This window comes from Xenopus laevis, chromosome 7S, assembly GCF_017654675.1.
Source record: "Xenopus laevis strain J_2021 chromosome 7S, Xenopus_laevis_v10.1, whole genome shotgun sequence".
Taxonomy (NCBI): domain Eukaryota; kingdom Metazoa; phylum Chordata; class Amphibia; order Anura; family Pipidae; genus Xenopus; species Xenopus laevis.
In genome coordinates this window covers 80,717,862-80,732,063 of record NC_054384.1, presented here as the reverse complement: position 1 = coordinate 80,732,063, position 14,202 = coordinate 80,717,862, and the positions used below count along the sequence as shown (strand labels likewise).

General features: G+C 41.3%; 1 protein-coding gene across 6 annotated transcripts in view; it reads left to right on the top strand.

Moving 5' to 3' along the window:
* Nucleotides 1-276: 276 nt before the first annotated feature.
* The window catches only part of acap3.S (ArfGAP with coiled-coil, ankyrin repeat and PH domains 3 S homeolog), a 134,605-nt gene continuing 120,679 nt past the window's right edge, over nt 277-14,202 (top strand). For 3 of the 6 annotated variants that reach the window (XM_018227882.2, XM_018227879.2, XM_018227878.2), the window contains exon 1: nt 277-753. In XM_018227882.2, the coding sequence (XP_018083371.1) occupies nt 707-753 (47 nt within the window). In that variant the 5' untranslated portion in view covers nt 277-706. The remainder of the gene's footprint in view (nt 754-14,202) is intronic. The other 3 variants (XM_018227883.2, XM_018227881.2, XM_018227884.2) reach the window with 2 other exon arrangements.

Genomic DNA, 14,202 nt, shown 5'->3' with positions numbered 1-14,202 from the left:
TTTTTTTCCAGAAAAGGTGGCAACCCTACATACCACACCAATGTAAATCGCATGTGGTTTGCCCTTCAACTGGGGCTACTTCTATTGGACCCCAAATTCTTTTCCCTTTTCACTAATAAATAACTATCTGTCATTTGTGTTAACTGTTTGGCTATTTGAATTCATCTCCAAGCTTATGGTTCCTCAGTATAAGGATGGCAGCAAGGCTGATATACAGTACTAATAACGACAGGCTAAGGGGTAGGCACTTGTTAGACACTCCCTTACATGTGACAGGCTGCAGTCAAGCAGTTTTCAGACGCTCCCTAGGTGTGACAGGCTGGGCTGCCTCCTAGTAGCCGGCAGTAGGAGTCACGCTTGGAACCCGGGAGGGATTATAGGCAGCGGCGCGTAGGGGAGAGGATATCCCGGCGCATCGCACAATCTGCTGATCTTTGGCAGCGAGGAGCTGTGATTTTTTTTTCCAGCCCAGAGATAGTGGGAGCTGCCGCGTTTGGATGGATCCCTAGCTCTGCATCTGGGCTTGTTTCTCTCTAATACTTCATCAACTGGAATCCGCCTTCTCTAGGACCCCGGTGCTTCCTACCGCAACGTCCTGCTCGTCATTCCCGGACTCTCGGATTCCCCCATCGCGATCTCTAGGGGAAGAGTGGGGGGCACCATTCTGCCTGCGATGCACTGAGGACGGGCGGGGGGAGCCGCAAACATGACGGTGGATTTTGAAGAATGCATCAAGGATTCACCCCGCTTTCGGTAAGAGATGGGGAGAAGTTAGTGGCACGGTAAAACGTGAGCATCCCATGTTCCTGTGTTGGGATTAGACTACAACCCCCAGCAGCCCCTGAGCATTCAGCTCAGTGTTTCACTAGGAGCTGGAGATTCCTCGCTTTGGTGTGCCTTAATGGATGCAATTGGAATTGCTTCTACAAAGCTCATTAATTATGGATTATCAGCAAAGGGTGACTCATAGGTGCAGCAAAGGGGAAGGCCATTCATTCAGGGGATCACCCCCCCCCCTTTTTGTTGAAATGGTTTTGACCATACCTGCAGCCCTCCAGCCTTTATGTTTTTGAACTACGACTCCCATCATCCCATTCCATTGTTGGGATTCTGTGAGTTGTAGTTCTACAGTCAGTGGAGAGCTGCAGTAGTGGCAGAGGTTTACTCAGGTTGCAAATTAAAGGGCTGTTGGGAAATATATATATATATATATATATATATATATATATATATATATATGTATGTGTATATATATATATATATATATATATGTATGTGTATATATATATATATATATATATATATATATATATATATATATATATATATATATGTTTGATACAGGTATGGGATCCGTTATCCATAGTGCCTGGGACCTGGGGGTCCCATAGGGTTGTTCTGCTGTCTGGATAACAAGTTTATGGATAGCGGATCCACAACGGTACTTCTATGATCTTGACGTATTCTCCAAAAGTTAAAGTAACTCCAGAGTCCTGTGCCACTCTGCAGAAAGGCAGTTGAATAAATAGGGATTTATTCAGCTAGATACTGTATGTACTCAACAGAGCAATTGGTTATTTATTGGGGGAATATTTCGGGATGGACATTTAATATTACATATTAGTGGATATGGTGGGGAAGATATGGGGAAGATAAGTTTGTGAGTGTGGGAAGTCATCCATGATTTTGGGGTGGAAACTCCTAGATCACAGAACCTGGATCCTCATGTGTGAATGAGAGCACAATTCACTGTATACAGTGCCGATGGGTGTGGGCTACTAATTGTAAGTGGTACTAAGCCAGGGCTCCAACAGCTGGTTGGGGAGTATTCCTCTTGTAGCTTCCCCAAATGAACATCACTGTAAGGATGTTACGCATGTTCCCTTGCTCCTCTGAGTGAGGATATTATTGGGCTTGTATAGGGAAAAAGGAAGAAAGTCCAATATGTGATAGAACAGGTTTTGCATTAGGTGTATGTAATTGGCTGCCTGGCAGACAGGGAGAGAGGCATGCAGGGCAGGGACTCGTAGCATTGCCTCAAAGCCAAAAGCATTACATAATAAATCATATGCCTTATGGAGTGAGCTAATTAATCAGTCTGCCTTTCTGTATTATCGCTGTATGCAGCTCAGTCTCAGACAATCTTGTTCAACTGTAACTCTCAGTATCATGAAGTCTTGATGATCTTAAAACCCTAATGACATTGTTGTGTATCAATATAGGGATTTGTTTTTAAATATTTATCATATGTGTATGTGTGTATATATATATATATATATATATATATATATATATATATATATATATATATATATATATATATATATATATATATATAGCTGGCTTTGATTTCTAAAATAGTGATACGTACGAGAAATCCTTCTTTATTACATGATAGTTATCCTAGTATTGTTTCCGCCCGCACAGCCTTTCTCCTGTCTTATTTGGGAACCTCAGTCCCTGATTAGCACACGAGAGAGGCCTTGAGGGATGAAGCAGAAGGCTTTATGTATCCATAGTACTCGTTAATTCCCCCCAGTCCTTAGGGGCCTTGACTCATTTGGGGTCTTCTGATCAGAAAACAAAAGAGAACGTGCAAAGACGGTTGTATTGTGACTGCAGATTTTGCAGATTTCCTGAATATTTATTTGCTCAGAAATTGCTTGCTGTTCCTAGCTGCAGTGTAGATCGAGCACATCCCACGAGACTGCCTTGCCATTAGCCATGTACAGAGACTGCAGTCGAGCCAGCAAGGCCGTTCAGGCAGTTCTGAACAAGCATATTTGTGCAATTCTGACCTAATGATGAAGTTCACCTATATCTTGTTTCACTGCTAGCTGAAGACCTAGCAATTGGAAGCAATGAAATTAGAAATTGCTACATGGAATCCCTTTCATGGCATTTGGGTAGAAAAGCCCTTGGTCACAGTCCATGCGCTACAATGAAACCAGATCTAGACCATAGGCAGGATATAATAGAATGACTTGTGCTATGGTACATGCTTAGGGGGGGAAAATCCCCACAATAAAAAAAAGGCATTGCGGAGTGTGGCCTTCAAATGGCTGGTGCAGTCAGCTGCCGGGCTGTGATCTGCATGAGTTATGTGTTCTGCCCCTGCATTGGAAGCACACGGGTGGGGATGCTGCCTAGGACATAAAGAAAAACAGAGGGTTTTGTCCTAACCCCTTTGATATACTTTATCCCTTTCTTTATAATATCCCCCTATACGTGTGGCTGCATGGCAAGAAACAGCTTCAGAATGGAGCTCTCCCTGGCTGTCCTATTGCTAGTGGCTTTGGCCTAGGTTCCATGCCTTGCATTTTGCCCTTTCAATTACTGAGCACATGCATCTTGTATTGTGTCTGGCTACAGCATGCTGTACATTGCTGCTCATGCTATGCATTTGCTTGAAGCTTTAGAAAAATATATTACTGTACCAAGAATTAACAAAGATCCCCAGTTTAACTTGTATAACGTTATTTGTAATGTGGTTTCAGTATTTGGCATTTAAAAAAATATATTCTATATTATTTGAACCATACACTATGGTTGAAACTGAGCCTTCTTATATGCAGAGCCAATCAGAAAAGTCACTTGGCCACCTGGGGCCTGCATTATTGAAGCATCTTTTCTCTTGCTGCAGATTGTTGCAACTAGCAGAAGGATTTACTGCATCTTACAGGTGATCTAAGTAGGGTTGTAATGCTTGTTTCAGCCCTATGCAAATCTGGGAGTGCAACGCTGTAGTGATGTACAGGTTTCCCTGAAATCCACAGGGACCCATGGGTTTACTGCCAGTTGGGCAGGTTCGGGTTGAAATTTGGGTGACCATTGCAGTTCGGGTTGGGTGAAGGTCAGGGGACCTGGAGGACTGGGGAAATATACTACTCCTCTGCTCCTGAAGATCCCATGTCTCTTAACAAAGATGTACATAGTGAAAAGATGCAGGTATGGGTTGGGAGATGGTCCTACAATGGCAGTATTTTGCGGATTAGGGTCGGGTGCAGAGTTCATTATGATCCTGACATCACTACAATGCTGTGTTTGTCTGGTTATAGGAGCTATGGAATCCCTTCCTATTAGGGATGCACCAAATCCAGGATTCTTTTCTGGATTCGGCCTTTTTCAGCAGGATTCTGATTCGGCAGAATCCTTCTGCCTGCCGAACCAAATCCTAATTTGCATATGCAAATTAGGTGCGGGGAGGGAAATTGCATGACTTTGGTGACTTTTTGTCACAAAACAAGGAAGTAAAAAAAGATTTCCCCTTCCCACCCCTAATTTGCACATGCAAATTAGGATTCGGTTCGGTATTCGGCCAAATCTTTTGCGAAGGATTCGTGGGTTCAGCCGAATCCAAAAGTGGATTCAGTGCATCCCTACTTCCTATCTTGTATTAATGTGACATGACTGCCTGTCCCTTGCATTAGGACCCTCTACCTGTCAAGCTGCATAGGAGACTTATAAACAAGATATGAAGGATGTGTTATCCCTGTAAAAGTGCTGCAGAATATGTTGGCACTATAAATATAAAGAGAAAAACAATAATAATGTTACTTGGTTGCGACTCTATGGGGTACGAATGAGCCTGTGAATGAATGAATTAGAAACAAGTTACAGTAGACTTCTGACAGTCGCAGCTGAATAGCATAATGTGCAGGACCAGCTATGAGTATCAGAGCAATAAACATGAAGGTTTCAGTTACATTATGATAAATTGGGAAAATGTAAACAAAATAGTCAAGATGCCTTAATTGCAAAAAAATATACTTACATAGGTACTATATTCTATTTTATGTTGTATTTTCTATTATGTTGAATGCAGTGGCAGAAGAAAGTTGACTCTTTGTACAGAACAAACATTCCTTTTTTACATATTAAACTGTATATTTTGGTAAGAGGCATTTTGCATAGTCTTACAATTTACATGAAGAGTCATTGCCGCCATTGAAGTAAGCACCTTGGCCTCTTATTCATGTTTGTAATTGGAAATAAGCCAGATTTATTAAAAAAATGAATATGTATATGTTTTAACTTTATGGTCACATGTACTGTAATATATAAGGCCAGGGGTGGCATTATCAACAGCATGTTCTTCCTAAAAACCCACCACCACAATCAATTACAACATAAGGAACAATGAACGACCCCATCTTTTTATTACTATTGTAATTGTTTACAAACATCTGTGACTGACCGCACATTGTTGTGGTGATGTGAGTACTAATTACATTTGGACAAATCAAACAGCTTGCCATATTGAGCCTCTTGGGTGTGTCAGCCTTCTTTATGATTAACTTTGCACAGTTGGAGGCTCTTGCAGAACTGCAACCTCTAACCAATAAAGACATGCAGCTCCTTTGGATGGCAAGCCTCTCCCTAATCAACCAGCTAGGAGTGGGACAATAAATAAAAGTCCTGACAACTCCAGTCTCAGAAGATGACAGGTGGGATGTGTCTCCCCCAGCTCTCTGAGATAAATAAATGCATCTCCCTTGTCCCACCCCAACACAGCCCTTAATAAACTTTTGTTTAACTCCTGCCTTTCCAGTAATGAGCTACTAACCCTTTCATTCACTATCCACTTGAGCTTAGCTGTATACAGTAAATAGATGCACACAGCAGCACGTTGTACACTGGGCACAGGTCCTACTATTTATCTTGTGATTCTATGTAGTTGCGTCAGGAATGTTTGCACATGACTCAGTAACACAGCAATAGAACCGGATACAGTTCGGTCCATAAATATTTGGACAGACAACTTTTTTTTTTCTTCTAATTTTGTTTTTGTACATATTACCACAATGAATTTTAAATGAAACAACTGCAGACTAAAGACTGGGTTTTTAAAAACAATCACTTCATTTCAGGGGCTCAAAAGTAATTGGACCAGGGGTTCAAAAGTAATTGGACAATTGACTCAAAGGCTATTTCATGGGCAGGTGTGGGCAATTCTTTTGTTATGTCTATCAATCAGGCCCGGATTTGCGGCAAGGCCGCATAGGCCCGGGCCTAGGGCGGCAAAAAATAGGGGCGGCATGCCGCCCAGCCACATTATGGGGACGTTCGCGTCCCCGTTCAACTACACCAGCTGCGCTGGCGTTTTTTCGCCGGTGCGCTGGGAAGGCGGGCGCTAGGACCGTGCGGCCGCCTGGTCGGACCGCGCGGCCTGGGGGCGCCCAGAAATGAAATCCGGCGCTGCTATCAATGAAGCAGATAAAAGCCCTGGAGTTGATTTGGGGGTGGGGGTGTTTGTATGCAGACAACATTCGGTCAAAGGAGCTCTCAAAGCAGGTGAAACAAGCCACCCTTAAGCTGCAAAAACCCATCCAAGAAATTGCTACAATATTAGGAGTGGCATAATCTACAGTTTGGTACATCTGGAGAAAGAAAGAAAGCACTGGTGAACTCAAACGCAAAAAGACCTGGACGTCCACGGAAGACAACAGTGGTGGATGATCACAGAATCATTTCCATGGTGAAGAGAAACCACTTCACAAAAGCCAAACAAATGAATACCACTCTAGGTGTCTAGGTATCGATATCCAAGTCTACCATAAAGAGAAAACTACATGAAAGTAAATACAGAGGGTGCATTGCAAGGTGCAAGCCACTCATAAGCATCAAGAATAGAAAGGCTAGATTGGGCTAAAAAAGCCAGTACAGTTCTGGAAAAATTTCTTTGGACAGATGAAACCAAGATCAACCTCTACCAGAATGATGGCAAGAAAAAAGTATGGAGAAGGAGAATGATCCAAAGCATACCACATCTCTATAAAACATGGCAGAGGCGGTGTGATGGCTTGGGCGTGCAGGCTGGTGGCACTGGGACACTAGTGTTTATCCATGATGTGACACAGGACAGAAGCAGCCGAATTAATTCTGAGGTGTTCAGAGACACACTGTCTGCTCAAATCCAGCTAAATGCAGTCAAATTGATTGGGAGACGTTTCATAATACAGATGGACAATGACCCAAAACATACAGCCAAAGCAAACCAGGAGCTTATTAAAGCAAAAAAGTAGAATATTCTTGAATGGCCAAGTCAGTCACCTGATCTGAACCCAATTGAGAATGTGTTTCACTTGTTGAAGACGAAACTTCGGACAGAAAGGCCCACAAACAAACAGCAACTGAAAGCCGCTGATTAAGGTTTGGTTTGATATTCCATGACTTTGCCAATGATCAAATCCTCCACAAAAAACAATTGTCTAAATCAATGAAGTGAAGAATTGCGTATTCCATCTTAATTAAACACAACCAACAGTGCAACATGCATTGTAGGTGTTATTTGGGTTTCTGCACTTTAGCATTAAAAGATTAGTGAGGTTGTAGGGCAGTTGGAATATATCAGCATTATAGTGCCAATAGCCATCTGAAAGACCAAGGGATTAAAGGATTGAAATCTGCATCTTATTAATACATCTTATTAATGTAATTTTCATTATTAAATTCGTTTTTTTTTTTTTCCATTTTTTTGCTGGTCCATAAAATATTTTCTCGCTCAACTAGAGAACAATCTTATGGTACAATTATCAGCAGCAGAACAACTGCCTCAGTCTTCCCAACAGAGATTCATTTACTGGGCCGGGGAGGATTGGAGTCTGTGTAAGATGCTTTGCCATAAAACAAGAGTAGTCTGTTATTCTTCTTCAGTGTGGCTTCTGGGCTTAGTAATAAGCAAGCTCTTCTGCCAGTGCAAATAAACAGATTGAAAAGATATATATTATCAATGGTATAGCAATGCAGTCCAAAAATAGCCACGTGTTATTATATTTTAGAATGTATACTACTTTAGGCCTAACTACAAGACTGACAATATCAATGCAGCAGGTCATACAATAGAATATACATTGGGGCAGTTGGTGCAAACTAAACAAGAGAACTGGAATGATCTGCCAGATGTATGGGAATTCACCAAGTTTAAAACAATGGCCCTCTATACAAATACACAGTAGGACATAGTATATAATATTGTATGTTCAGGTCTATGGTATCTGTAGTTAAGTGTATATGTGGTGTACCTGGCACCAGATAATGTTACACCTAATAGGACTAATTTATGAATGCAGAGGAATGTGCAAAGTAAAATGTAGCATCGTTAACAACTTGTGCATGATGCTGAGTGGGCAAAATGGCACTTCCAGCTCAACAGTGCATGTTGCATCAGAAATAGCACCTACATCACAAGTCAGTTGCATCCAGGTGCTCATTCAGCTAGGAGAACCCTGGAATTACTGCCAGATTCAGATTGTCTGTAGTTTCAGGTATCTGTAGCATCAACAAGTTTGTCAGTACAAGTTAATTTCACCTATAGCTAGAAATGCAGATATATGCCCTAGGCTACATCCATATGGGCCCACTTTCCAGGCTATTGCTGTTTCTGGCTGCATGCAGATCAAAATGTGTGCACCTAAGCACTCTTTGCCACGTAGTGTTCAGCACGCCTCAGGGACATCACTGGATCTGCACAAATCCGGGCTCATGCATGTGCCTTGTCTGTAGGGTTGCTACCTGTCTGGATTTGACTCATACAGCCCAGTTTGCTGAAGGGCTGCCCAGGTCAAGACAGTCTGCCCAGTTCTCCGAATAAGGAAAACCAGGCAGGATATCCCCTGACTGACATGGCGATCAGCCAATCGCTGATTACCACATCAGAGCCTTACCCATGTGACGTAGCATGCCCTGCCTGCAACGTCACTGGCCCGTCTCTGTGACATCATGAGCCCGTCCCCTACCCGGATCATGAGCCGCACAAAGGTGGCAACCCTACTTGCCTGCCTTCATCTCCCAGCAGGTGTGCCTGACCAGACCCAGCAGTGCAAATAAAAATAAGCATTAAAAGAAAAATAGAAATAATAATTGATAAAAGATAGATGCTGCAACATCTAGCTGCGTTCCACATGAGTTTGGCGTTTACAATGTCATTGTGAGCGCATGCCCATAAAGAAGAGTCCCCAAAAATTCTGGTGTGTATGAGCCGATAGTTGCAATACATGAAGTCATAGAAAATTTTTAACTATTATATTTTTTATAAAGCATCAAAATATTATGCAGCACTGTAAGTATGAAACCTACATAATAATCATCAGGAATGTCCCCTTGACTGCAGGTTCAAGAAACAGTAACACCAAAAAATGAAAGTGTTTTAAAGTAATGAAAACATCATGGAATATTGCCCTGTACTGGTAAAACTGGTGTGTTTGCTTCAAAAACAGGGCCGGATTTGTGGCGAGGCCACAAAGGCCCGGGCCTAGGGTGGCAGAATATTATGGGCGACATGCAGCCCAGCTGCCTCCCGGGGAGCACAGCTCCCCAGCACTCTGGCAGCGCTCCAGTGCAGGCGCGCATGCATGCTCGCTCCAGAGGGGGGTGAGCGCGGCTGGTCGCCAGGAACTATGCATTCTGCCATCAAGCATTTTTAAATAACAATTTTCAAAAGGTATGCATTTGTGCATTCAGAATAGCTTGTGCTTTTAGATGTCAGTGTGAAAGAAATCTTCCATTTCTACCAGTATGGTATAATGCCCAGTCCATGGGGAATATCATCTCTAGGAGAGATACAGTGGTCTGCTCAGATGATGTCTTGGATGCAGGGGGATGCAGTTCCAAAAAATATGTTTATTGCCAAAGTGCCACAAATCTTCATAAGCTATAAACAACTGCACCTTTAACCTTTGGGTTAACTTTTTAGTGTGATGTAGTGCGTGATGGCTGAGACAATTAGCAATTTGTTTTTATCTAGCCTTTTATACAGCAGTTCTCCAGTTTGCCATTTTAGCTATCTGGTTGATAGGGTCCAATTTACCCTAGCAACTACACATTGATTTAGTACATTTCTAACTTTCCTCATACTGATACAATAGCCTTGTATAATTGCAGGACTCCAATTTTACTATCATCTTGTAACTGATAAAGTGTGGCGCATATATTGCACCATCTGGACTGACCTTAACAGAAAGGAGTGGTTTTTAATTTGCTGTTTACTTGAAAGCTTGTGACAGTCACATATATGAAACTATTTGTACAGATGGGTGGGAAAAACAGTATTCCTACTACATTCTACTACTACATTCCTATACTACAGACAGTTTTGTAGTTTTTAGTGTAATTGTCAAAACCTACTCTCAGAGAGTTGTGTGTTTTGTACAGTCTGCTTACACAGCATTTGAACAATGGACTATGTTTTACTTCATGGAAACTTCTGAACAGTTTTAAACTGTCAAACTGACCTGGGTGCAGAAAAGTTTGTTTTCCCCAGCAGATTTGAAAGGGTACATGACAACTTTATGGGGCCAATTTACTTACTTTCGAGGTTGCGCCAGCGTTGGCTTTGCTGCACTTTGCCAGGCGTAGATTCGCCAGGGCTGCACAAATTCACGAAGATCCGAAGTTGTGCATAAGCTACAGATCGTTTGCGAAGTTGCGTTAGCGATGTTACGATCAGTGGTTCGAAGTTACGCTAGCGATGGCAAATTTGCACATGCAGCAGCAAACTGATTACACTACACAAGGCCAGGGAACCTTGATAAATGTGTTCTAATGCCCTACATATGTGCCCACAGTATAGTTTAGGTGCCATATGTTATCAACTGTAGGAGGGAAGGAGGGTACTCTAAAAAAAACTTTTTGATCTTTTTCAGCCCATCACCCTATAAAAAGTAAAAGACGCCAGCGTTTTTTTGGACCATCCCTATCTGCTCTATTGCACTTTGCCTGGTCTGAGGTGGTGAAGTAAAGTCTGGCGCAAGAGGTAACTTTCACGAAAACCCACAACTTAGTGAATTAGCGTAGTTACGTCCCTTCGCCAGAGCGCAACTTCGCCTGGCGTAAGGGTGCGATGTAGCGCTAGAGTAGGTCCACTTCGATAGCGAATTTACACCAGCACCCATTAGTAAATCGGCAAAGTGGCCTTTAATAAATTTGCCCCTATTATATCATCTCTTCTAATAATTTCTTTTTCCAGATGCATTTGTGAACATCATTGCATGTCCTTTCTTGTAAGAGCTATTTGTCTTTAAACTAGTGTAGGTAACAGAAGAAAGTTTACAGAAAAGGATTTAAAATCAAAGTATTGTAAAAACACATCTTGCTTGTATATTAGCAGAACTGGGCAGTTGGTAGGACAGCCCTGTTTAAAAACATTGGACTGGATAGAATATTGTCTAAGTATTGGCTATCCATAGATATTCATGACTTTTGCCAGCAAGCCATTCTAATCTCTTGCATTCACTCCCCAGTGCCGCTCAATTTGGTGTACAAAGCAATTGATGAAGGTTATCCAACTATAGGTATAGGACCCATTATCCAGAAAGCTGCAAATTACAGGGAGGCCATCTCCTGTTTAAATTTTTGAAAAAGAATTTCCTTTTTCCTCTGCAATAATAAAACAGTACCTTTTACCTGATCCTAACTAAGATATAATAAATTCTAATTGGAGGCAAAACAATCCTATTAGCTTTATTTAATGTTAAAATTATAATTTAGTAGACTTAAAGAATAGTGATCCATATTATAGAGTGTATGTCACAAAAAACAGTCAGCGTTGCTATTGGGATTCAAAAATTTACTACGAGTCCTGCGATAAACTTTCACTTAATTAGTTATTTATTTATTTAGTTACGCTTAGTGCCGGTTTTGGGCTCACCCTTCACTTCTGTTGGTCCGGGTGCACAAGGTCCCAGACCCCCTCGTTAAATCACCGGATAAAACTTCCAAGATATATGAAGGTATATTATCTTACCTGGACTTCGTTGTGACCCAGGTGCAGCCGCCCTGAGTCCGTCGCTAAGGGAAACGAAATACTGCACACACCAAATTCCTGGACAGCGCACTCTTCGGATCACATCAAGGAATCGCTTGCTCATCAAATCATTGGCAAAAAAACTTCATTTTATTTAAATATTGAACATATTAACAAACTGTTAAACCCTGCGCCATGAGGTCTGACGCTTTTTGTGTCACTGCACTTCATCAGAGACCTCCATATTATAGAGAGACCCATATCTGTAAAACCCCAGGTCCCAAACATTCTGGATAATAGATCCTATACCTGTACCAAACTAAGACTGCAGCCCTAGGAAACTGTACTGTTATCCATAAAGAAGTGTTTCCTACAGTGAGGGAACATGTATAATTTAGAAGTTGGCTAGAATTCTATAATATATTCTAGCCTATTGTGTTTTGTGGAATAATCTCTGTAATATTATAAGCTTGGACAAGTTTGCAGAGATGTAAGATGAATGCCAATGTATTATAAAGAACATCTGGTGCACAGTATCACTTCCTCTGACATCAGACCTCCTGGAGTGTCAGAAATGCAGCCAATGCTACTAGATGAATATTATTTTGTTCAGGTAGTTCTAATCAAATCAAGGGGGTGATAATCATTGGTCTACACATGGAATGGCACTCAGTGCTGAAAATGTAAAATAATTTTAGGAGGAATTAATTTTTCCTACCAAATGAGAGATACAGTCAGCATATGTAAATAATAGTCTGCATGCGTCTATACAATTAATACAGTTTTGACTGCTGACTGCAGTTCGTGTCTCCTGTTTCTTGCAGAGTGGTACGTGACAGTTCACTTATGTATTTATTTTTCCAGCAGAACAGTTTGTGTAGGTACTGTTCCTGTAAGGGGCTTCTTGAGAGAATGGCAGTATGCAAAACATTGGGTACTATTACCTTTAATAAAAGGTTTTTTATACAGGTTTGGGGTCTGTTATCTGGAAACCCATTATCCAGAAAGCTCCAAATTACTGAATGTCCTCCCATAGACTCACATTTTATCCAAATAATTTATCCAATAATCCTATTTAAATAGGCCATGGCATTTCAGGTACACAGAGGCCCAATCAGCCCACATAGAGGCCCAAACAGTCCCACCAGCCCACTAAATACTGACTTTCTATTGGACCCTATAGCAGCCCCTCTGGCATTTGCCAGAACCCACAGATTGCCAGTCCGGGCCTGCCCTTGATGCTGCTGACTGGCATTGCTTGCTACAGTCAAGTTTATCATCTACAAGGATTCCAAGGTCCTTTTCCATAATGGATTTGCTTAGTGCAGTCCCATTAAGTGTCTCTTTGCCAGATAGCTAAGCCAGTTGAACAGGGGAAATTAAGGTTTATTCCCTTTATCACAGTATACAGTACCTACATGGTCAGGGAAGTCTCTTTTTCTCTTGTCATACTTCATGCAGTATGCTTGGCTCTCATCTGCAAATAAAAGTAAAAGAAAGGTAGCACGAGAAACAGTATTTCTTGTATAAACCTGCCTTCAACCGGAAGCACTAGCAGTATCATGGCACTTGGCATGAGTGCTCTATAACTCAATAGATAAACAGTGATTGCTGGTCACATGAGCCAGCCTGTAAGGTATGCAGGGAGGACAAGGGGTCCATAAATGATGCTGCCTAAGGCTGCTCTATGTGGGAACAATTATATCAGCCTCATCCTCTAAAGCTTGCAATCATTGTTTTAGGGCTTTACTAATGTTAACAATATATATTTATATTATTACAGTGTCTTTAATTTGAAGCAGGATCTAAAGATTTGTCAAACACAAATCTGCACTTAACTTGCAGTAAAACTAGAAGGTTTTCTCTGAAGAGACAAAACAAACACAGGAATAAGTGCCTGGAAAGACCTGTTTATGATCAAGTAGGCAGTTGGTCCAGCACAGGCTGAGGCACATATCGGAATCACATGACGTTATTGTGGGACAGCACATTTCATCACTTGCCTTATTCTCTGGTATTTTAACCTGTAATAGTCTGAATTTTAACTTAGAAACTTGAAAGCACGGGTGTCTGTTCTGCAGCACTTCAAATAATATAGAATATTGCTCTACAATACTAGCATTTTTTATGATAATAATTTAAACTGCAGCTCTATTATTTCTGACTAGAATCTGTATAAACTGCATATGTGTGCATGTAATACCCACAATCATATGGTTACATGGTCATTATGACAAGAACTTAGAAAATATTAGAGGTTTGCCAGTCAAGCACTACGGCTGGAAAGAATTTAAAGCCCACCCATTGTTATATATTTACATCGCTATGAAATTGGAATCATTCTTTGGATTATGTGACTCATCTCATAGGCGACTGCTTGGCTGTTCTGCAAAGAGAAGATATATTTCCAGAAGTTTAGGAATTAATATAAAGTTCTCAGTGTTTCACAATGCTAGTTA